We start from the raw sequence: 22,359 nt of genomic DNA, 5'->3' as shown, positions 1-22,359 counted from the left end.
CCACCCTGGCTCCCCTGGTCACCCTGGCTCCTCCAGCTGCCCCAGCTCCTCCAGCCGCCCCAGCTCCTCTGGCCATCCTGCCTCCTCCGGCCGCCCTGGCTCCCCTGGCCACCCTGGCTCCCCTGGTCACCCTGGCTCCTCCAGCTGCCCCAGCTCCTCTGGCCACCCTGGCTCCCGTGGCCACCCCAGGTCCTCTGGCCACCCTGGCTCCTCCAGCCACTCTGGCTCCTCCGGCCACCCTGGATCTCTCGATTCTGCTGGATTTCCTGCCCGTTTCCCCGTCCATGCCAAGCACCACAGCTCCCACCTCTGTGACCTCCCATGTGCAAACTGTCCCCACCCTTCTCACGGTCTGGTTTCCGCCAGATGACCTGACCTCTGCCCCTTTGGCAGTTCCAGCCTTGGTGCCGACTTCTGCCTCCACCCTGCCCTTGGAGGGTCTGGCCCCGGGGCTGATTTCTGCCTCCACCTCTCTCTCTTTGGTGGCCCTGGCTTTATCACCCACCCCTGCCCTGGCTGCCGTTCCCTTGGTGTGATGCTCCCGCTGTCCAAGGGAACTCCCTCCTGAAAGGAGGAGCACCATACCAGAATAGGAGCTCAGCTAAAAAGCAGCTCCATAATCTCTTCCCTGAAACTTCTCCAAAACAAGGGGAAAGGGTTTTAAAGATTGAAGAACAAAAAGGTTAGGTTCAAGAGGTTAGTTTATTTCTATTACGAGAAGTTCCAATGGGAGGAGGAGGAACAAGTTTTGTAAATGCTCCTTTGACCTCTTTGGAAGTCTGAAATTTTAAAAAGGAGATTAAAGGATTACCAGAAGATCCCACAGATACAGCTGAACAATCAGATCTATTTTTACATCCAAACATTTTTACTTAGGAAAAGATGCAATCAATAATGAAGATAATATTTTCCCAAGAGGAGAGGCAGATGATTATAGCTGCTGGAATAAGAATTTCAGAAAGAGAAAATCAGCAAGAGGCATCAGGAGACCAGGAAATGCCAATAGCACCTCCTGATTGGAATCAAAATATGAGGGAGGACAAAGACATATGAATGATTATTGTAATTTGATATTTCAAGGAAAAAAAGAAGCAACACCCCGAGGGCAAAATGTCAAAAAGACTTTCGAGGGACAGCAGGGGAAAGAAGAAACTCCAGCTGAATGGTTAGGGAGACTTAGGAGGAATGTGAAACAATATTCCCGAACAGACTCGGAGACAATCACAGGACAAGCTCTATTAAGAGTTAATTTTTTTACTCATGCATGGCCAGATATTAGTAAAATGTTGAAAAAAATAGAGGACCGGCACGATAAATCACCAAATGATTTATAAAAAGACGCTCAAAGGGTTTATGTACGGAGAAATGAAGAAAAAGCCAAAGTGGAAGCAAAATTTATAATAGTCACTATGCAAGAGGGAAACTCCCAGAGGAATCTAACGTCCTCAGGTATCACTCCTGGACATTCAGATTTAAAGACAGGGAAAAGGGAAGAAACAGATCCTCAGCATGATCAAAATTCCAGGAGCACACTAAAAATACCTGTGGGAAAAAGGGACACTATAAGAGAGAATGCCCTCACCTAAAAAAAGACCTGAAAATATTCCAAGACGTACACCCAGAAGAATAATAAGGAAGTCATAGGCTCCATTTTCTGGTGGAAAAATTTCATCTGGAGCCTTTGATAACCTAAGAAGTAGGCCGCCAAGAGAAGGTATTAGAATTTGTAGTTGATACTGGGCAGAGAGTACTTGTGGAGTAAATATTCCAAAGGATTGTGATGTGAGCAAAGACACTGTGAAGGTAACAGGGGCAAAAGGAGAAGGGTTTACAGTTCCTGTCATTAAAAATGTAGTTATTGAAGGGGAAACTAGAATATGGATGGAAGCTGTCCTATTAGTTCCTGGGGGAGGGAAGCAACATATTCGGGAGAGATTTACAGGTACAATTAGGAATAGGGGTCATAGCAGAAGAAGGAAAAATGACAGCTAAAGTGTTAAAACCGTGCCAAGAGGATGAGGATAAGATTAACAAAGAAGTTTGGGCTGGGAAAGGAAATAGGGGAGGACTGGACATTGACCCCATAAGGGTCACAACTGAGAAAGAAGAATATCCCATACGTGTACCTCAGTACCCTATAGCCCTAGAAGGAAGAGAAGGCTGGAAGTTGGTGATAGAAGAACTAATAAAGGATGAAACATTGGAACCTTGTATGTCTCCTCATAATACCCCTATTCTGCCAGTAAAGAAGCCTGATGGGAATTACAGATTAGTACAAGACTTACGGGAGGTTAACAAGAGGACTTGGACCCGGTAAGCAGTGGAACCCAATCCTTATACTCTTCTAAGTAAGGTCCCACCTCAGCATCAGTGGTTTAGTGTAGTGGATCTTAAAGATGCCTTTTGGGCTTGCCCATTAGCAGAGGAAAGCTGGAATATCTTCACCTTTGAATGGGAAGATCCAAATACTGGGAGGAAGCAGCAACTAAGATGGACAAAATTCCCACAGGGGTTTACTGAATGTCCAAAAGGTAAATAAAAGAGTAATGAGAAAAACAACATTAGGAGGTTGCAAGTTAGCTCTTCGACCATTTCAAAGTATCCAAGTGTACTTCACTGAACTTCCTTAAGTACAGAGGTGGAAAGTAATAGGAATACCAGACCATCTAACTCAGTGTGTGGAAGCTGTTCCCAGCACCAGAGCTACAACTACTGTGGAACGTAAAACCCTTTGGGGACAAATTATTCCCAGGTATGGAATGGTTAATAGGGTAGACTCAGATAGAGGAACACATTTTACATCAAAAGTCTTGCAGCAAATAACTCAAGCCTTGGAATAAAATGGGAATTACATACCCCATGCCATCCACAGAGTTCAGGCTGGGTAGAGAGGATGAACCAGACTTTAAAGAGAACTTTAACAAAATTAACAACTGAAATTCAAATGTTATGGGTAAAATGTCAACCTTTGGCTCTACTGAGGGTCCAAACACAACCTAGGTCAGACCTGGGAGTGTCACCTTATGAGATGATATTCAGGTTACCCTTTTTGACTGTCCAACACGAAACTGCTACCTATGAAGTAGGGGAAATGAGTGTTAAAAAATATGTCATCACAATTGCAAAAACTCTTGAAAATTTGCGGTTGAAAGGGATAATCCCTCAAACCACACCTTTAGAATTCAAAATTGTTGGAAATATGAGACAGGAAAAGCTTACAAATATGATTGCCTGGAAAGAAATACTGAAAATAGAAAACCTGTAAGTGAACTAGAAATGAAAGCTAGCTTTGAGATGTAGGCATGGCAAGCGGGAAGACAGTGATTCACTGAGGCTAGATTGAGTGATAGCAAACAAAGGGACTCAAGGGAGTAGCCCTGCCAAGGTATCAGGGAAAAGATAGATAAGAGAAGAAACTTTAGGGTTTAGAATACAGAGTGATAGGGTAATAAAGTAGTTCTCATAGGCTGTATGCAAACTCCGTAGTTTTGTGTCTCAACTGGTAAGTAAAAAGGCAAAGCCGGCAGAGCCATCTAACTCTTTGTCAATTTCGGTTCAAGATTTGTATACAAAACTTGAGCAGCAATTAAAAAAGGAAACAGATATCTCAAGACTGGGGAAATATCTGTTTGTTGAATTGGGGAAAGAGTAAGTAAGGAACTTAACCAGCCGTTGGGTCTGTGGAAGGGCTTTGATGTCAGAGGATTGGCCATGGAAAGCATAGCTTAGGCCCGGTTGAACTCCTTAAGGGGAACCAGACAACCATAAGGGGGGAAAATTGACCAGAAGGGTGAACTTCAAGTTCAACAGTGATAGGGGAAGAATGTCTCTGGTGCACTGGGAAAATTTTCTTAGCAAAGTAGGAAATACTCCCTGTAAGAGATATAAAGGTAGTAATAAAACTTTGACATGGTGGATCCAGAGGAACCAACTCAGTATTGGACTCAAGGAAAAACAAAAGAGGGAAATTGTAAATATAATAACAAACTTGGATTTTTTCAATGTAACAATACAGGCAAGAATCCTTACTGTGGGATCCCAGAAATATCCAAATTTTGCGAGAATATAAATCAACTGAAAAATTATTATTGGAAAGCCCCAGATGGCTTATTTTGGATAGGTGGGAAAAGAGCATACTTAAAACATGGGGTTTGAAACTAGAGGATATTAATCACAGCAATTAAAAGATATTGAACACAAATAGGCATTTCAATGATGTGTATGACTTAATATTTGCTGCATCTTTTACTGTATTAGTTATTTGAGAAAGAAAAGGACAGGAGTACGTGCAAGAACAGCAAGAAGGAGTGCAAGGATTCCCCATAAGGGGAAGGATGCTTACCAGAAACAAAAAGGAAACCAAAGGGATTTGACTGGAGGAATTCAAAAATGGGGAGATGAAGAATGGCCCCCTGAACGCATATTGGAAACATATAGGCCAGCCACCTGGGCACAAGATGGGAGTTAGGGATATCGGACCCCAATTTATATGTTGAATCATATTGTAAGACTCCAGGCAGTTGTAGAAATAATAACCAACAAAACTCAGGTATTGGAATTAATATCAAGTTGACAAAGCCAAGCAAGAGCTGCAGTATATCAGAATACATTGGCTCTAGATTATTTGTTAGGTGAAGAAGGAGGTGTATCTGGGAAATTTAATACATCAGATTGTTGTTGGGAAGTAGATGACAATGGGGATGCCATCCTAGATAGAGCCAATGATATCAGAAAAATAGCCCAGGTACTGGTCCAAAATGGGAATCAATGCTAACAGCTAGCTGCTGGGATAACATATTGGGAATAGAATGGTGGAGGAAGCTAGGCTTCTTCCTTTTATGTGCTACTGCTGGTCTGATATTTCTTCCTTGTTTGGTCCCCTGTTTCAGTTGGCTAATTACCAGTGTAGTCCAAAGCATGCTAATGGTAACAATGCCTATAGAACTAAAATTGACAACATCTGGAATGTCACAAAAGATCATGGTGTTAAAGAAACAAAATAATTTGGAAGACCACTTGGAAGAAGCAAAAATGATCAATGAAAGAAATGAGTGAATAATGGAGGTTAGAAAACAAGAAATATTGCTCAAGCCAAATGATTTGTACAAAGGGAAGAGGAGGGAGCTGTTATAAATACACATTATAATTTTGGCTTTTCTCAAGTATTAAGATGAATGTTATATGTATAATGTTGAAGTGGCTTTGCTGTATGGATAGAGGTTTTTATTTCTGCTATTAGCAAAAATTAGGCATAGTGCTGACAGCTGATATAGTGCACTTGAACTGTCTGCTTGGTTGGGATAACATCCAGTGAACATATGATGGGGACTTGGCTGCAGACATCCCAAACTAGGAACACTCACCAATGGGGAAAGTATGGAGCAAGGCCCAAAGTGGAGGTGATAAAGAAGCAAGATTAGAACTGCAGCAAAGAAACACCGATGCCCTAAAAAGGCGGACTCAAGGAGTTAAACAGTTCCTGGAATATGTAAACTAGTTTGTGGGGGAAAATGAATATGCATAATGGTCAATGACTATGCAACAGGCTAATGTAATATGAAAGGTATTTAAAGAGCACCTCTAAAAATGACAGGTGTGCTCTTGGCTGAATGCCAAGCCCCTGGCCATTTAACCATTTGCTTTATCTCTGTCTCCTATTGCCTTTTAATTAAACTTTTTAAATTTTACTTGGAAAATGAACCTTGTTTTTCACACATACACACAGATATACATACAGAGACACAGACACACACAGACACACACACAGATTCAGCGACACAGCCTGCCTTGGACAAGGTGCTGCCTTCACCATCACCCACATCCTCCCAGCAGAACTCAATCCACAAGTGCACACAGTCAGGGCCATTCCTGGCTCCCTGGAGAACTGGCACAGCCCTTGTGCCCATCCAACAGCCCTGCCTGCATCCTGCACCCTCTGCCCAGCCCCACACCTGCCCTGCTCGCTGCCTGGCCCAGCCTGCTGCTCCCAGCACCCGCAGGCAGTGCTCAGGAATGACTGGAAATTTTGGGAGCTTTTATAAATACATATATGGTTGGCTTTTTGCAATTATTAAGAAGAATGCTATATATATAATGTTAAAATAATTTTGCCGTATGGATAGAGTTTTTATTTCTGCTATTAGCAAAAATTAGGTAAAGTGGCAATGAGAAACTATAAAAGAAGAGTTGTTATAGATAATTGTGTGCTTTCTGGCAGTTTGCCAGACACTCCAGCGCTGGATGCTATTCACCCTTTTATTCACTATTAAAATTTTAAAAATTTAAAGAGTGAGCCTTCTTTCTCACTCTCTGCAAACAAGTGAACCCCAGCCCAGCTCCCTCTGCTTCTGCCACTGCTTTGGGGTTTTTTGCTACACTTGGATTCCCCACCCCGGCTCTGCAGTGGCGCTGAGAGCGGCTGATCCCCGTGGGCTCTGCAGGGGAAGCCAACTCTTCTCTCCCTGTCCCCGAGCTGCCATTGCCGGCCTAGAGGCGGTCGAGCTCGCGCCACAGCGCCCCCTGCAGCCGCGGGGGAATCATCGCACCCGCCCTGCCCGGCCAGGAGCCACCAGCGCCCCTGCTGGCTGGGCCTGGAACTGCACCGAAGGGGTGCTGCCTAACAGGTGAGACAAGGCTGCCATTGGGTTTCTGCCTTTCTTTGCTGCTGCTGCTGCTATTGTTTGTTTCTTCTGGTATATATATCTATATCCTCTAGTAAATACCTGTTATTCCTTTTCCCATATCTTTGCCTGAAAGCCCCATAATTTCAAAGCGATAATAATATGGAGAGGATGGGGTTATATTCCCCATCCCAGGAAGGTTCCCACCTTCTTTGGCAGACACCTGTCTTTCAAACCAGGACTGGTCCGTCAGTGCTGGTCACTTTTCATTGAAAAACCCCTGAAGGACAAGCCAGTCACGGGTCACAGACACTACAGACTCAAGAGGGAAAGTCCTTCTTGTCATCCTTAATTTCTTTCCACAAACCCATTAACTCATGGAAATTATCAAGGACAGCCAGTTAATCTGAGCTTTTTGGATTCCCTTCACCCACCTCACAGCAGATGCTCCCATTGCTCCCAGCCTTGACTTCCCAGCAGACACCGGCAGCTGAGGGCCCCAGCTCAGGAGACACAGCACAGCAGCAGTGGCAGGCCTGGGACACATGGCAGGGTGTGGAGGAGAAGATGGGAACCACCTCAAGAACTCAGGAGGAAGAAAAGCAAGAAGGAAAGGCCCAAAATCCTAATGGAGAAAAGCTGACAGTCAGGAGAAGGCAACACATGAGCAGTGAGGATTCATTCCAGGGAGCACTGGAGGCCAACCCTTCTTCTCCACTGGGGACAGCAGAAGCAGGAAAAGCCACTGGCTTGATATAAGGGCAGTTCAGAAGCAGAGGAAAGCTGGGCGTGCTGCCAGAACACAGCAGGGATTTCAGACACCAATTGTTTTCTTTGGGCACATGTCCAACTGCTCCCTGGCCAGCAGAGCCTCAGCTCAGCAAGGGAACTGCTGGCTCAGGGTCACTTCTGCAGCTTCTCCACTTGAGCCACTGGTCCCAGCCCTGTCCCCTCCCAAATTCTCTCCCAATGAAGCAATCCCAGCACTGGATTAATATCAGCAGTCAGGGGGCTGCCCTGCACCATACTAACTCCAGCCCAGCAACACCTTGAACCTGGCCCCAGGCACCCTTGGCAGGCACTGCACAGCTTCCCATTGCTGCAGGAATTATGAAAAAGCCCCATGTGTCTCTGTCAGTACCTGCAGAGAGACACTAAGCACATTCAGGGCATAACTGGGGATCAAGAGTCTCCTTGGGAGCAAACGAGGGAAGCAGCAAGGCTGGCAGCAGAACCTGCCATGGCAATGCCTGCACCCCATTTCATGGGAACAAACCCCCGAGAGTGTTTTCCCCAGCCCTGCCCCGCCCCAGGGAAAGGGGCTCTGGGAACACTGCTGCCTTTGTGGGGCTGTCCCAGGGACCAGAGCACTCTGGGTACTGACACTGAGACTGTAGGAGAGGAGAATCCCACCCTCCCTGCATGGGGAGGAAGAGGAAGAACTGAGCCCCTGGGCTTGGGGACAGAGCAGGATGTGCCGTGCCTGCCCCTCATCACCACGGAGCTGCCCTGCTCCTGAAGGAGCGGCTCGGGGGACAGGAACCCCCAGCATCAGCCCCAGGGCTCCTGTCTTCAGGGGAGCGCAGCCATCCGGCCCCACCTCTGAGCCCGGCCCCCCTCCCAGCTCAGCCCCGCAGCGCACACGGCTCCCCCAAGCTGCCCCAAAGCGGCTGCCAGCAAAGGCGGCTTCCTGCAGCCCATGGAGGAGCACACACCGCCCGCCCCCTGCCCTCACACCCCTCTTCTCCTGCCCTGCCATCTCCCCAGCCCTGACCAAACACCGGCAACAGGAGGCAGGAGACCGACAAGATCCCTCTGCCTGCTGCTCCCAGCCCCACAGCCCATCCCCAGGGCCCTACCTTCTCCCTCCGTGCTCCGCAGCTCCTGGGATGGGAGAAGCCCAGCACAGCCCCTCCTTATGCAGCCCTGATTCTCCGGTGAGTGCGGCTTACCCTTTAATTGGGGCACAAGATCATTCCACTAAATCAGGCTTTTTACTGCAGCAGAATGTGAAACTGAAACCACTCTTTGGAATCAGCATATTTGAACGAGAACCGAATTTCCTCCCCACGGGTGGTTTGACTTGGCTGACAGCCAACTGTTAACTCTGTACAGCCTTTAGACCTTGAACTGCTGTGCTGCTACATGGAGGTGTCGGCTCTAGGGTGAGGCTCTCAGCCCTTCCTGGTGCTGGTGCTCCATCAGGAAAACGAGCAGAGGGAGCGCAACAGCATTGCTGTAGATACATTTAGACATAGATATAGATTTAGATATGGATATGCATAAATTCATCCTCCATAAGTTTCTTTACTGGTACATCATGTAGAAGTTTGCTTCAGCTGTGATAAAATTGTGGTGATTGTGGTGGTGCACTCCCCCACCTCCCTCCTTTCCAGGCTGCAGTGTGATCTGAGAAAATGCTTGTTAGGCCTTGGCCTTGAGAACAGCACCTGGGCTCAGCTCTTCCTGAGCTTATCACAAACACTGTCTGCTCTCAGGAACTGCTAACACCCTCCTGCTTTTCTTATGACCAGCTTTGGAAAATCTTCCTCTGGCCTGAACGGCAAAGCATCCCTGTTATCACACTTTTAGAGAAAGTGCCAACCCAGGATGAAACATTGTTATGACTGAAGGCCGCTCTCTTGTCATCCTATAAACAGCAAAACGAGACCCTTTTGAGCTCTCCTGGGCCCACAGTGGGCTGTGAGCAGCAATCTCCCTCTGGGGGCGGGACACCCCTCAGAGCCAGCAAAGCCTCAGGATTGCTATTCTTGGAGGATCATGAAAACACGACGTGTCCTGGGCCAATACCCTCATCCCTCCAGGCCTGATCTTTCACCCTTCAGGAGATGCAAAGGCTCCAAAGTCAGGATTTCACTGACCTCAAGGGGGGAGTTTTCACAGGTACCTTGTAGGCACTGGCTGTTTCTGTCTGGATGCATAAAAAAAGCACATATGCTCTAGCAAATCTGGGAGAACTGTGCCTTTCTCAGATGTTGAAGTACCTCACTTATCTAAGTAAGTTAGGCCCGTAAGTAAGGTTAAGTTATATGTAGAAGCTTACTTACAAGTTGCTAAGTGTGTTTTTTTTGCTAAGTTGTTAAATATAAGCTAAGTGTTGCTAAGTGTGCTTTTGTTAAGTTGCTAAATTTAGCAGCAAAGATAGAGTTCTAAGTTAGGTTAAATGTTAAGTGTTACTCTTCTGTTAGATTGTTAACTTGAACCTATAAAGTGAGTTACAAGTTAAATGTTTCCCTATGTTAAATGACTAAACTTAAAGTGTAAGTTGAATTAAAGTACTCATCGGTTTGAGTGTTCTTAAGCTTTCAGGTCATAATCCTTTTTATCTTTGTTTGCACTGTCTTTACAAACACACACACACACCTAGATAGTAGTCAATTAATTTCTTTTTTGATTGTCTGCATTTTCTTTGGGGTTTTTTGTTTGCTTTCCCTTGTTGCGCCTTAGCTGTTCTTTGTAAATAGAAAGAATCTTGCCAATGAACCTGTTGTATTTTTCAGTGAATCTGAAATCTGACTTTTGCTCATACTCTCATCAGTGATTTTTTTAAACAACCTCAAACACGCGTTTGTGACAATTTGGCGTAGCCCACAGGATGACAAGTAATATCACTAACTACTTACACAGCCATGGACCAAGTCCAAGCCTCAGTTTCGGGGACAAATGGCTTCAGGATAATTGGCATGACTGGGAAGCTGTGGAAGAACATTTCAACTTTGCTAGAGGCTGTTCAAAGGACAGGAAAGATAAAGGAATTATTTCCAAATGTTAGATGCCTGTCTAGAAGCTGCTTACCAATACTGGAAAGATAGTATTAAAGAGAAACAAGATATGAAAACTGAAGTGGAAACACAGAAGCAAATGAGTTATTGTTCTCCTTGCAGATAGAAAAGATGAGGAAACAGTTACAGGAGGAACAGAAAGAGGAAGAAAAGCTGGGAGAAGTTTGAGAAAGGAATGCAAGAGACACTGAAAGGAATGCAAGACACAGTGATGTACTTGGTACGATATGTGCTTAGCAAGCAGGACTTAGATAAGACAGCACATACCTCTGATAGTCTGTACGAGGCATGACTTAAGCAATGTAGTTGGCAATGTTATTTGTTATATAATGAAAAGGTATATAAACTCAGCTAGGTGCATCAATAAACTGCTTCATGTGTGCAACCCATGGAGTCCATGTCTCCTTGTCAATCGTGGTCACCCCTTATCCATCCCCATCCCAGCTCCTCTCAACCAGGCACCCCAGCCCTGTCCCCCTCCTTTGCCAGCCCCGTCCTTCCCAGTGAGTGCAGCAGACAGGTCCCACTGGACAGTTCCTGCTCCGCTTTACAGTCACACCCCAGCACCAGCAGATCTCCTCAGGACCCTGCAGGGTATCAGAGAGTGGAAAAGGTTGATCAAATTCCTTGATTTTCTATCTCTTGCCACCAAAGTTCTGTGTAATTATAACCGCTCAAGAATGTCTGGTAGGTATTTCTCCTGTGTGCCAAGCCAGAGTAAAGGAACCTCAGTGTAACCCCTTACATGTAAATGTTCTGGGTGTTACACAGGGTCCTGGCACTCAGCCCTTGCAGCACACCCTCACACGGCCCAGCTCTGGCTCCTGTCACTGCCTCTGGCTCTGCTTGGCCAGGGCTGGCCTGGGCACAGTTTGGGCCCATTCCCCTTTTGTCCCACAGGTTCCCAGCTGAGCAGCTCCAGAGCACAGAACCTGGCTGGGATCAACCTTCTCAGCCCTCTGTGTGTGTGACAGGCCAGCCTTGGTTCCCAGTGGCACCTGCCACTGCCATTGGTTTCCCTGGATGTTGTGGTTTGGGGCTCCCTGCCCTCTCTGCTGTCCCTGCAGACAGTGAAGCCCCTCCTGGAGCAGAGACCCTGAATGGAGCAGAGCCTCTGCTGCCACACCCCATCTCCCAGACCCTTGCCCACTGTTTTGCCACTCAGCAGGGTCAGCACAAAAGAAACAGGCACCAGCTTAAGGAATAGGTGTCATTTACTATAATGCCAAACTGCCAAGAATCACAAAAGGATGAGCTCAGCAATGCACAGAATCATTATGACGAAAGATTGCATACAGTGATTAAGAAAGATACATCATCAGTTACCCCAAGACTTGACCATCCTCCAGATCAGCTGGGGAGCCCCTGTCACAGCAAAGGACTGGAGAGCCCCTCTGGGTGACTGGGAATTCCTGTGGTGTGTCCACCTGCAGGCAACGAGGCTTCCAACTTCATGGTGAGAGCGTCCTGTTCTTATATTGTTCAATAAACAAGGTGACATCAGTTATAGTGTAGGAATATCTTGTTTCATTCTCCTCTTGGATTCCTTCCAAACCCTGACAAGGGGTCAAGGAGGAACCAAGGGAATTGGTCTTTGATCCTACACCCGTAAACAAGGATAAATGTTGGATTGCATGGTCTTATCTGATTTATAAATATGGAGAGATAAATGCATGTTTCATTAATGAACACATTCATAGATCACATTGCTAATGAAGCTTGGTTAATAAGCCAATACCTTTATAATATGGCTGATAATATTTCCCTAATAGGCAGATACATATAACATTGGGTTGAAACATAAAACATTAGATCAATTTTGGCTCAGGGCCTAATGTTCAGGCCTCAGGCAAGGCCTGTTGTGCACACCTTAGTAATTCACCCAGTGCCAGCCCCTGTCCCCTGCCTGTCTGCAGCACACAGAGCTCCAGTCACCCCCAGCTGTGGCTCCCCTGAACACAAAGGAGACACAGCAGCACAGTCCAAATCAACTCCTGTATTAGCAGAGCCTGCAGGGCATGAGGCTGGAGCAGCCCTTCAGCCAGCTCTCCACCAGGGCTTGGCCCTCACATTGCCAGCAGGGTTGCAGCACCTGCACAGCAAAAGCCCCCACAGCTTCCTGGGGCAGAGCCAGCTGCTGCCACCTTCTCCAGAGCATGGCTCCGGTGCCACCAGCCTGCCTGGACAGCACCAGCACTGCCCCCAGGGCTGCTGCAGAAGGTGCTGGCAGACAGGATTCTCCACATGGGGCATTCCAAAGGCTTTTGCTCAGCACAGAGGCCAAGGACAGGAGCAGCTCCTGCCAGGGCTGAGGGCTGAAGGGAAGGGCAGCAGGCCCAGGCACCTGAGCAGGTGTGGCTGCCCTGGACAGAGACACAGCACCTCCCAAACAGGGAGTGAAATCGCCTGAGCCCCGGGGTGGTCATGTCACTGCTTTCCTGAGCCCAGAGGCACAACAGCTCCTGCTGGGAGAACGGCCTCAGTTGATCCAGGAGGCTGCAATCAGGGAGGTAAGGATGATGCCCAAAATCCAAGCAGCCCAGCCTACAGCCAGCATGGAGCTGGCCTCAGGTCCCGCAGCCCTTTCTCCAAGCAGGACACCTCCTTGCTGCAGGAAAACTGCCTTTGGGGCACTGTCCCTTCTTGTCTCACAGCAGCTGATCCAAGGGATGCTTGGAGTGCTCCTTTGCCCTAGCCCTGGCCCTTGGGCTCAGGCTTGGCCACGAGGACGATCGCCCCAAGTAGAGGATTTGTTTTGGCTCTAAGACAAAGCAGAGGGAAATGTTTATGGCAAGAAGGCAAGAGGATTCTGGCTTTTGTCATGAAGTGAGGAAGTTGCTGAGCGATAGAGTAGTAATGTGCCTTATTTCACCAAATTTTGGAGCAATTGGACACCATCATATTCTGTTGGGCTTGAAAACATCATCATTGTAACTGGATTGTGTGGTGAGCGTGATACAAAGTTCTCCTAAACTGCAATGCTGATGTGGTTCTTCCTTCCCATGGATGTGGCCTAACGCTTGTCCAGCTCAGACAGTGCTTCCTGCTTGGTAATTCTCTGCCATGCCTCAGGGATTTCTCCTTTGCCCTGAAATTTCCCATTGTACAGAGCTTCCAGCTCTGTCCTGAAATGAGACACAAACCATTTCCAGTACGCCTGTGTGGATGAATCAGGAAGAATGTTCCAAGTGGAGAAAGTAGGTCCAGCATCACGGTATGTCTTGTAGGGGATCAATTTACTGTCACCAACTTTGAATAAGCCATCACTTGCAACAAGGCTGGAACAAATATCAATGACCAGGTGGTCCGTCTCACTCCACTTGGCTCCCACAAAAGCTCGTAGGCGATGGAAGACCAGCTGATGGTCTCCATCATGTCCCTGCATGGTGTTTGTGCACACAGCCCCACAAAAGGGACACTGTTCCCAGCACCCCACAAACTGCTCTGCCAAGATGGTGTGAGGCTGTGTTGAAAACAAGCTCATGTCAGCATCAGCAAATTCTTTCTGGAGCCTGTCCCTCAGGTCATCCACAGCTTCTGCCATGACACTGCTCAGGAACTCTATGTCTGTGACCTCCTGGTGCTCAATGCCCTTCAGGTCACTCCTGGGCAAGCTGATCACCTCGCTCAGGTCCCTGCAAAATTCATCCAGCCAAAGAGAGACTTTTTCTTCTCTGTCTCTTCTGTCTTTCACAATTTGGGTTGATAAAGAAACTGCTGACAGGATGTTTCCATAGAGAAGATTAAGGGAGGAAACCAAAAACTTCTCCAGTCTCCTGATCTCATCTAAACAGTGACTCTTCACTCGTCTCTCAATGTAACCCTGAAAAAACTCTTTTGGAAACTTAAGGTACTGCTTGAAATACTCAAAATTTTCTTCTTCTGCCAGGTATCTCAGGATGCAAACTTCCAGACTGGCTCTGTTGCCCTGGAAATCTGGGAATTTGCCCCGCATGTCCTCAGCAATGTTTTTAGCTGTTCTCTCATAGACCGCCTGGCGAAGAGCTGGTTCAATCTTGTCACAAAGGAAACGAGCAAAAGTTGTGATTGAAGTGGCTCCTTGGCAGGAAATCTGGAAACACTGGAAGAAATCTTCTCTCTTGCTGTTCAGGTACACAACTGGGTCATTTGCCTTTTGGAATGCTTCGTGCATGGATTTAAACCTCTCTGCTGCCATTTTGCACAGATGCAGAGACAAATCTATGCTGTACTCTCTGTTAAAAGTACATTTTGCATCAGTGGGGATAGAGTTCACACCTTTCTGTACTTCATTGAGTATTTCATGGATAAAATTTTGACTGTAATCGCGTTTCTCCTTTTCCTTCTTATCAATGTTTGCCCTCACACTCGCTATGATGTTGTCTGTGATGTGTTGAAAGTTGATGACATCAGCTTCACAAATCTTCCTACTGATACCACCAAAACGCGTTTTTTTCATGACATGTTTCTCTAAGTCGAACGAAAATCCTCGGCCTTTAGGAAATGACCTGATCCGTTCATGGAAACCTGGCTCCTTAAAGTGCTCTAGAAGGACATCTTCAATTTCTGCATCAATATCCACCCGTTCTAGAGAACGTTCTGGAGTAGCACGGGAGACTTCAGCAATCCACTTGTTCCAGAGAAGAGTAAAGTTGTCTCTCAGTTCTCTCTCACTGAGGCTCTTCCCTTTCAGAGTCACAGCCAGCTCCCTACTCCTTCTCAGGAGCTCATCTTCATATTCCAACTTCTTTGCATCCAGTTTCCTCTGCTCCTTCTGTAGCTCCATGAGATTCTCACATTTGTTTTTCATTTCATAAAGAAGAGTCTCTTTTAGTTCTTTCAGCTTCCGCTCTGTGCTTGATTTCCACTGAACCAGCATCTCATAGTCTTGGTCTTCCCTGAAATACTTTTCTACTTCTTTCTCAATGGCATCACTTGTCTCTTGCACCAGCCCTTCAAGGTGTTCTCTGGTCACATTCTGCAAGTCCCCATTCCGAATTTTGTTGTCCAGTCTCATCTGTACATCTAAGATGTGACTCCTCAGACTCCAGGTCCACTGACTAAAGGCAATTTCCAGTTTCCTGTATGCAGCAATCTCCAGAGAATTCTTGAAGCTGAAAACAAAGTTTTCATTCAGCAGAGCATTCCAGAGGTCACCAATACGAATTTTGAGGCTCGAGAGCCTCAAAATGCTGCGCTGTGACTTCTTCTGGGCAGCCTGGAAGATTTTGCTCTTGAGTTGCTGGACGTTCTGGCTGTAGGTGGGGTTGGGTGGTGCCATTGGGGGGTTTCCTTCCCACAGGTGAGAAAAGTAGTGAATATGAGTGTTCACATCAAAGCCAATGACATCGCTGAAGGAGGAGATGTCACAGAATTCCTGCTGAGCAGCTACCACGGTCATTTCATCCAGCTTTTTCTGCAAACGCCTTTGTCCTTCCATGTTCTGCTCCTTGGCAGTTGCTTCTCCCACATTTTGGTGGACAAAGATGCAGCTTGGGGAAAGATTGACTTTCTTCATCCTCAGGAAAGCCTGCACAGCAATCTGGAGAACATCTTGCATTTCTGATGGATTTTCTCCAAAGACATTGATCACAGTCATGTTGCCAACACCAATGACAAAGGTGGCCAGCTCATTGTCGTGGTTCAGGGACTGTTTATTGGCCACCTCAACAGCACGAAGCCCCTCTGTGTCAACCACCAGCACAAAATCAAAGCCCAAGTCTTGCTGCAGCTCCTGGCCCACTGGGATCAGCTGCATAAAGGCTCCGCGGGTGCATCTCCCCGCGCTGACGCTGAACTGCAGACCAAACATGGCATTCAGCAGGGTGGACTTGCCCATGCTCTGGATGCCCAGCACGGAGAGCACAAACACTCGTTTGTCCCCCAGCCTCTCAATTAACCTGTCAAAGATTGCTCCCACCCAGCGCAAGGGTAAATAAGAAGCATCCCCATCCATCAGCTCCACAGGATATCCTGAAACCATCAGCTCTGCTGCAACGTCCGGCAGTTTGACAAAACTCTCATTCTTGGACTTCATTAGTTCCAGAGCTTCATAGGTCTGTCCTACCTCTCTCAGAAGGTGCTCCAGGCCAATGGATGAATCATTGAGTTCATCAGAGATGGAATCCAGCTGATTAAGCAACTCAGCATTCACACTGTTTTTTTCTTGGTTTTTCCTTCCTGTCAAGATTTCAGTCCACAACTTGTGATAGTCTCTCCTCAGTTCTTCAAGGCGACCGCAGGACAGCTCATCCATAAAGACCTTCATCCACTGCAGGAAGTATTTCTTGGTATCTGCTGGCTGGGTCTGGAGAAAGCCAAGGAATGCTTTCATCAGTGAGTTGAGAGGAAAAGCTTGATCAAGTTGCTTCCTTCTTATCGCTTTCTTCTGCTTTTCAATTTGGCTGCGATGATCCTCAATGCTCTTGTCCCCCTTCTCCTGCAAGCGAGTGAGTTCTTTGTCCTTCTTGCACCACTCGTTCCACAATTTTCCTTGGAGTGGCAGCAGCTGGGATTTGATCTCAGACAGCTTCTCTTTCTTCAGAAGGTCCACCAGCTCCTTGGCCTTTGCTTTGGCTGTCACACACGCCGGTTCATCTGCATCCACTACAAATCCGTGCTGGCGAGCTTTGTCCACACAGGCTTCCAAGCTAAAACAAGGATTAGATCCTTCCAGGAGATCCCTGATAATTTTGGTCAGCTGGTCTGTCAGTTCGGCTTCATTTCTGTTCTTGATCCCTATTTTTATTTTGTTGCTTGGTTTGCCAGCTGCAATGTTCTCCTTTTCTGCAAGAAGACAAAGCAAAGGCCTTTGTGACTTCCACAGGCACTGCAGAACCCCTTTCCCCCTGCTGTCCATGTGCTCCAAATCAGACACAAGAGCCACGTTGACAGCAGAGATCTCCTGCAGGAACTGCAGCTGTGCTCCGTGATCCCTGGCATCTCCATGCAGGTTACAGAAAGCCACGCAGCACTCAAAGGTGTCATCAGGGCTCCCGCGGGGGCAGTACCAGGTGATCTCCACCACCCCTTCCATCAGCAAACGCGCTCTGGTGCTGCCCCTGCAGTGGCGGTGGAAGAAAGTGTCATGTTTGCGTCTGCTCAGCAGAGCGTTCAGGAGCTGAGACTTGGAAGAGGAGGCCGAGCTGCCAATGCGGATGAAGGACACGATGGGTGTCTGGGCCTGAAAGATGAGTTTGTTGTTGTAACTCTTTGTTCCGGCCTGCTTTCCTGACTTGTCCACCTCTTTCCAGCTCCTTTGGATTTGGCTGAGGGCGTAGAGCGGGAACTCGATGTCTGAAGTGCACGGGTTGGGCACCAGCAGAGGCAGTGCCAGTTGGCAGAAGGCCAGCTTGGTTGCAAGGGTCTGTCTGAGGAAGTCATCAGCACAATGGAAAATGGCCATCTGCAGGTCCATGGGGTGCACATGGCCATGTTCAGGGGCTGCTTCCTTCAAATCATCAAGAAAATTTTCAAACGAATCAGATGGCTCATCCTCTTGCTCTGTAGATTCTGGCACAGTGGCAATTCTTGGGTTGCTCTCATTCCAGCAAGTCAGGTACCTCACCTGGTAATCCACAGTTAAAAGCTTTTGCAAGAAGTATAATGGCAGTTCCTTGTCGTTGCTGGGCTGGCTGTCCTGCAGAGATGTCTTGCAGATGGTGTGGAAATTTCCTACTCCCATTTTTCTTGGATAGTGACTTTCGAGTCCAAGGCGCTTGAGCAACTGGAGGAAATCCTGGTTTGCAATGGCTTCATTGGCTTTGGATTGGCTGCTGTCTGACTTGGACATGGATTGACTGGGGAGCTCAGGTGGTGCAAAAGTGTCTTCCAGGTCACGGACTACAATCTGCATCCTCTGTTCATCCAATTTGTCATCCAAGCACCCATGGATCAAGGAATGCAAATCCTGTTCCAGTCTCTCCCAGTCTTCACATGCACTGTGCTTTTGGAGCAGATTCTTTATCCGTGGGGACCACAAGCCTTTCATGTGATTTTCCATGAAAACCAAACGCTCCTTCTTCTGCGAAGGGGACAGCTCTTGACTTTTGGGTATCACAGTCAGACTCATCAGCAGAAGGAAGGCCTCAGCTCTGTCGGCATCTTGCTCCTTCAGGTTCACGTACTCCTCACGTGCCGCTTCCATTTCCTTGGCCATGTACTGAATTTCTGGGTGTCCAAGGAGGTGCTGGAAAGTGCTGCCTTCCACCTGGTACCCTGCGCTGGTGGCAATCAAGAGCACCAATAGCTCCATGTCCTTCTGAGCCCGTTCCTGGAGAGACTGGAGGAAGGAATAAATGGCGAGGCTGCAGGTCAGGGTGGCTTCTATCTTTGCTGCATGAACGGCAGAAGCAGAGCTTTGTGGTGCGTAGGTGACAGCATGGATGTGCTCCTTCATTTGCTGCAGTGTTTTGATGAGCTCTCCAAGCTCAGAGACTTTGGGTGGTCTGGGAATTTGGTGGTCAGTGTGAAAGATCCACTGCATAATGAAGGAAGCCTCAGGGAAGTCCTTGACAGAGTAGATATGAGGATCCAGGAGGCTTCTCAATATTACCTTGATAGAGCTGGTGTTTTCTGGAGGTGACTCCTGGCAGCTGCGCACGGTGTTCACCAGGAAGTCCTGCAGGGCTTTGTCTGACAGGCACACGTTGATCCACACACTGGGGTTCCTGGTTTTTGCATTCAGGTGATCTTTTAGCCCCATCAGCCTTTGCAGCTTCTTTTCATCCACTGTCACCTCCCATGTTTTCACAGTCTCCATGAATTCTCTGGCCTCTTGCACTGCAATTTCTATTTCCTCCCCAAAAATGGTGCCAACACTCTGTTCGGTCAGCTCTTTATACGCATCCCTGAGGGCTCTGCTCATCTGACCCACAGACTTAAAATCCCCTCTGTGGTTATACAGGATGACATCCCACACTGGGATCAGCTCAAAGCCACGGTCGATAACGCACCACGTTGTGTTATCAGACACCAGCCCCGTTTTCCACTGAGGAAGAGAAGCTGTGTCTGGTGGGCCCCCTGTATTGACCACAGAGAGCTGTATTGCTGTATGGGAACTCTCTCCGGCTCTTCCAAGGACAGAGGTCTGTGAGCTGGATTTAGAAACATCCAGGGCACCTGGAGCACTGGCTCTGAAGCCACCCCAGCTGGCCCCAACAAAGCTGTTCAGTGCTTCACACGTTTGTTCTTTCATCTCTTCCTGCTGCTCAGCTTGGAATCCTTCTGTCGACGCCTTCCACCAGAATATTCCCCCAAAGTGGAGGGGACCCTGATTTATGTGGGACCCAAACCTGGTGAAGAACCTCTCACATCTATCCAGCACGGGGGCCTTGTCTCCCTGAGTGAAGCTCAAGAGCTGCTCCATGTCTTGCAGCTCCTGCAGAGCCCCATCCGAGAGGAGAAGCTGATGCCTTTGGAAGGAGCAGGAGGCCAGAGGGATGTACTGGTACATGGTGGTGCAAAAGTAGCCCTGCTCAGAGTGGGACTGGTGGGTGTCCTGGGACTGTGAGGAGCTGCTGTGATCGACACTTACTCTCAGAAGGATCCTCCACAAATTGGCTTTGGCAGAAACGCTCATGCTGAACCCCAGCTGCTCCATGGACTTGGTGAAAGTGGATTCTGCTGCAGAGGACGAGAACTCTTTCCTCTCAAGCAGTGATCCTTGCTCTGGACCATTGAGCTGGAATCCCTCAGGAACCCTGAGGAGCTGCTCTCGCTTTGCCAGCACATCTTCAGGTCTGCTGCTTCTGTAGATGCCCTGCAGGGCCAGTCCCCCCGACGCCCGCCTCAGCACCTCCGTGTCAGGGATGTTCTCCATCCTGACTGCTGACAATTCCTGCTGCTCCAGCTGCTTATGGATGCCCTCCAGCATTTCGTCCAAGGGTTTCTTTGGTGGTGGCCAGAACTCCTTGGGAATCTCCATGGCTTGCCACAGAATCTCTGCTTTCTCCCTCACAGCATCCTGGCTGTGGCTGTGGCTGTTGAGCATTTCTGTCAGATCCTTCAGGGCTTGTTTGGCCACTTCTTGTCTTTGCTTTGTCTTCTCCAAGTGCTTCTTCTGCACCTCTTTAGCAGTTGTTTCGTCATCTGGTATCTTCAGGAGTTTCTCGAGTGCCTTTTTCTCCCAGGGGTGCTGTACCTCACACTCCAGCTTGAGATAGTCTTCATATTGCAGATGTTGCAGGGCTTCTCTGCACTTGATTCCCAGGAGCTGTGACACCTTGGGCAGCCAGTATCCAGCATCCAGTCCTTCCTTCTCTAATTCCTCTGCCAGAAGCTGTGCCTTTCCATCCCCCTCTTGTGCGTCCTTCTGCAAAACCATGGCTGTGGAGGAAGAAAAGAAACTTTCCATGAGGTGCTGCCAGAGGCCCCAGCCTCCTGGCAGAGACTCTGCAGCAGCTGCAGCCCTGGGGATTGGTCCCAGCCAGCTGCTGGAGCCCAGCCTGGGATGGCACAAGAGCCAGGCTCTCCTTCCCAGCACACTGGATGTGCCTGTTGCTTTCCTGTTTGCAGGATCAACCCTGAGGCTGAGTGTATCCCAGAGACTGCACAGACACACAAAGATACAAACCCACACTGACCAACCCAGAGACATCCAGAGACACAAAGACATGTGGACACACAAAGACACACACACACACACACACACACACACACACACACACACACGTTTTAAGTACATATTATATTATTGGCTTCTTGCAAATATTAAAATGAATACTATATGTATAATGTTGGAAAACTTTGCTGTATTAATATAGTTTCCTTTATTTCTGTTATAGCATGGCATCAAAATAAAGATAGCTTTTGTTCATATAACCCAGGGAATGGAAAAGATAACCAGAAACATTCCCTGCATTCCTGGATTATCTTATCCAGCTGAAGATGGCGGTGACCAGAGCTTCAGGGGAGGAATTTATTGAACTTCTGTTAGCAAGGAGTGTGAGACTGGATGGAGCCACAAGAAGATTGATATGCAAGATTAAATGATTGGGGGGAAATTGAAACTAAGCAGAGAAACATCTAAACTCAAGAGGAACGTTTCAATCATGCACCAGGATTTATGAATATGCAACAAGCTGGTGCTTTTAAGGAATGAGCCTTTGTTAGTCAGGCATGGTCTCGGCTGAATGCCAAGACACTCGGCCATAATTGCTTACTGATTTAACTATTTACTTTATTCTGTCTCCTAATTGTCTTTTTATTAAACTTATAAATTTTACCAAAGAAACTGAACCTCATTTTTCACAATTGGGTGGCTTGTTCTGGGATATACACCTCTCCTCTAAAACTGTGGTCTGTGCCCTGGTTTGGTTTCTGCCTGAAGACTCCGTCCCTTCGGTCGTTCCGGCAGCAGTCCCCACCTACACCCTCCCATTCTTGGAGAACTCAGCTTTGGGGTGGACCCCTGCCTCTGAAGCCAGGGATACCGATAATAAGAGAGGGTTGAACTGAAACAAATGTAGGTCCAACCACTATGGTTAATCCTACGAAGTCCCTCTATTTCACCTAATATGGCAGGTGATATACTTTTCTAAATAGTTTACAAATGTACACACATGTCCATTGGCACACAGCAGAAAAAAGAATGTAAACACGCATTGTTTGGTTTACCCTTAAGGTGGCTAACAACCACATACTAACAGTTCTATTCAATGACCTTCAACACTCTATCATTTTTCCTAAACACCTTAATATCTAATTCTAGCTGCGCCACAGCTCACTGAGAATTTTTTGCTGCGTCACAGGCCTTGGGCCCCAACTAGGCCTCAGGTCAGGCCTCAGTCAAGGTAGTTCAGTATCCATATATAAATCACGTTTTCTTTCCCTAAGAAATTTAGCAACATGTCTCCACCCCACTTCCTCTGACAATCCCATCAACCCCTGTCTTTGCCACCCTTCCAATACAAAACTGAAGTTTGGAAAGATCTTGCAGCACAAGCCCTGTCAGAAGG

General features: G+C 47.6%; 2 protein-coding genes across 10 annotated transcripts in view; both read right to left on the bottom strand.

Annotated features, from left to right (window-relative positions):
* The window catches only part of LOC310907077 (interferon-induced very large GTPase 1-like), a 92,692-nt gene that overhangs the window by 8,141 nt on the left and 62,192 nt on the right, over positions 1-22,359 (bottom strand). For 8 of the 9 annotated variants that reach the window (XM_083856943.1, XM_083856937.1, XM_083856936.1 and 5 more), the window contains one exon: positions 13,057-20,728. In XM_083856943.1, the coding sequence (XP_083713069.1) occupies positions 13,437-20,726 (7,290 nt within the window). In that variant the 5' untranslated portion in view covers positions 20,727-20,728 and the 3' untranslated portion in view covers positions 13,057-13,436. Of the gene's footprint in view, positions 1-13,056; positions 20,729-22,359 lie in introns of those variants that run through there. The other variant, XR_014589530.1, reaches the window with a different exon arrangement.
* LOC310907076 (interferon-induced very large GTPase 1-like) overlaps positions 13,018-22,359 on the bottom strand; it is a 49,468-nt gene continuing 40,126 nt past the window's right edge. The window contains exon 3 of the transcript XR_014589529.1: positions 13,018-13,065. The gene's annotated coding sequence lies outside the window, so the exon portion shown is untranslated. The remainder of the gene's footprint in view (positions 13,066-22,359) is intronic.

This window comes from Zosterops lateralis (genome assembly GCF_965231275.1).
Source record: "Zosterops lateralis genome assembly, chromosome: 3".
NCBI classification, from domain to species: Eukaryota; Metazoa; Chordata; class Aves; order Passeriformes; family Zosteropidae; genus Zosterops; species Zosterops lateralis.
The sequence above is the reverse complement of the archived record's forward strand: the minus strand, read 5'-3'. Positions and strand labels throughout refer to the sequence as shown.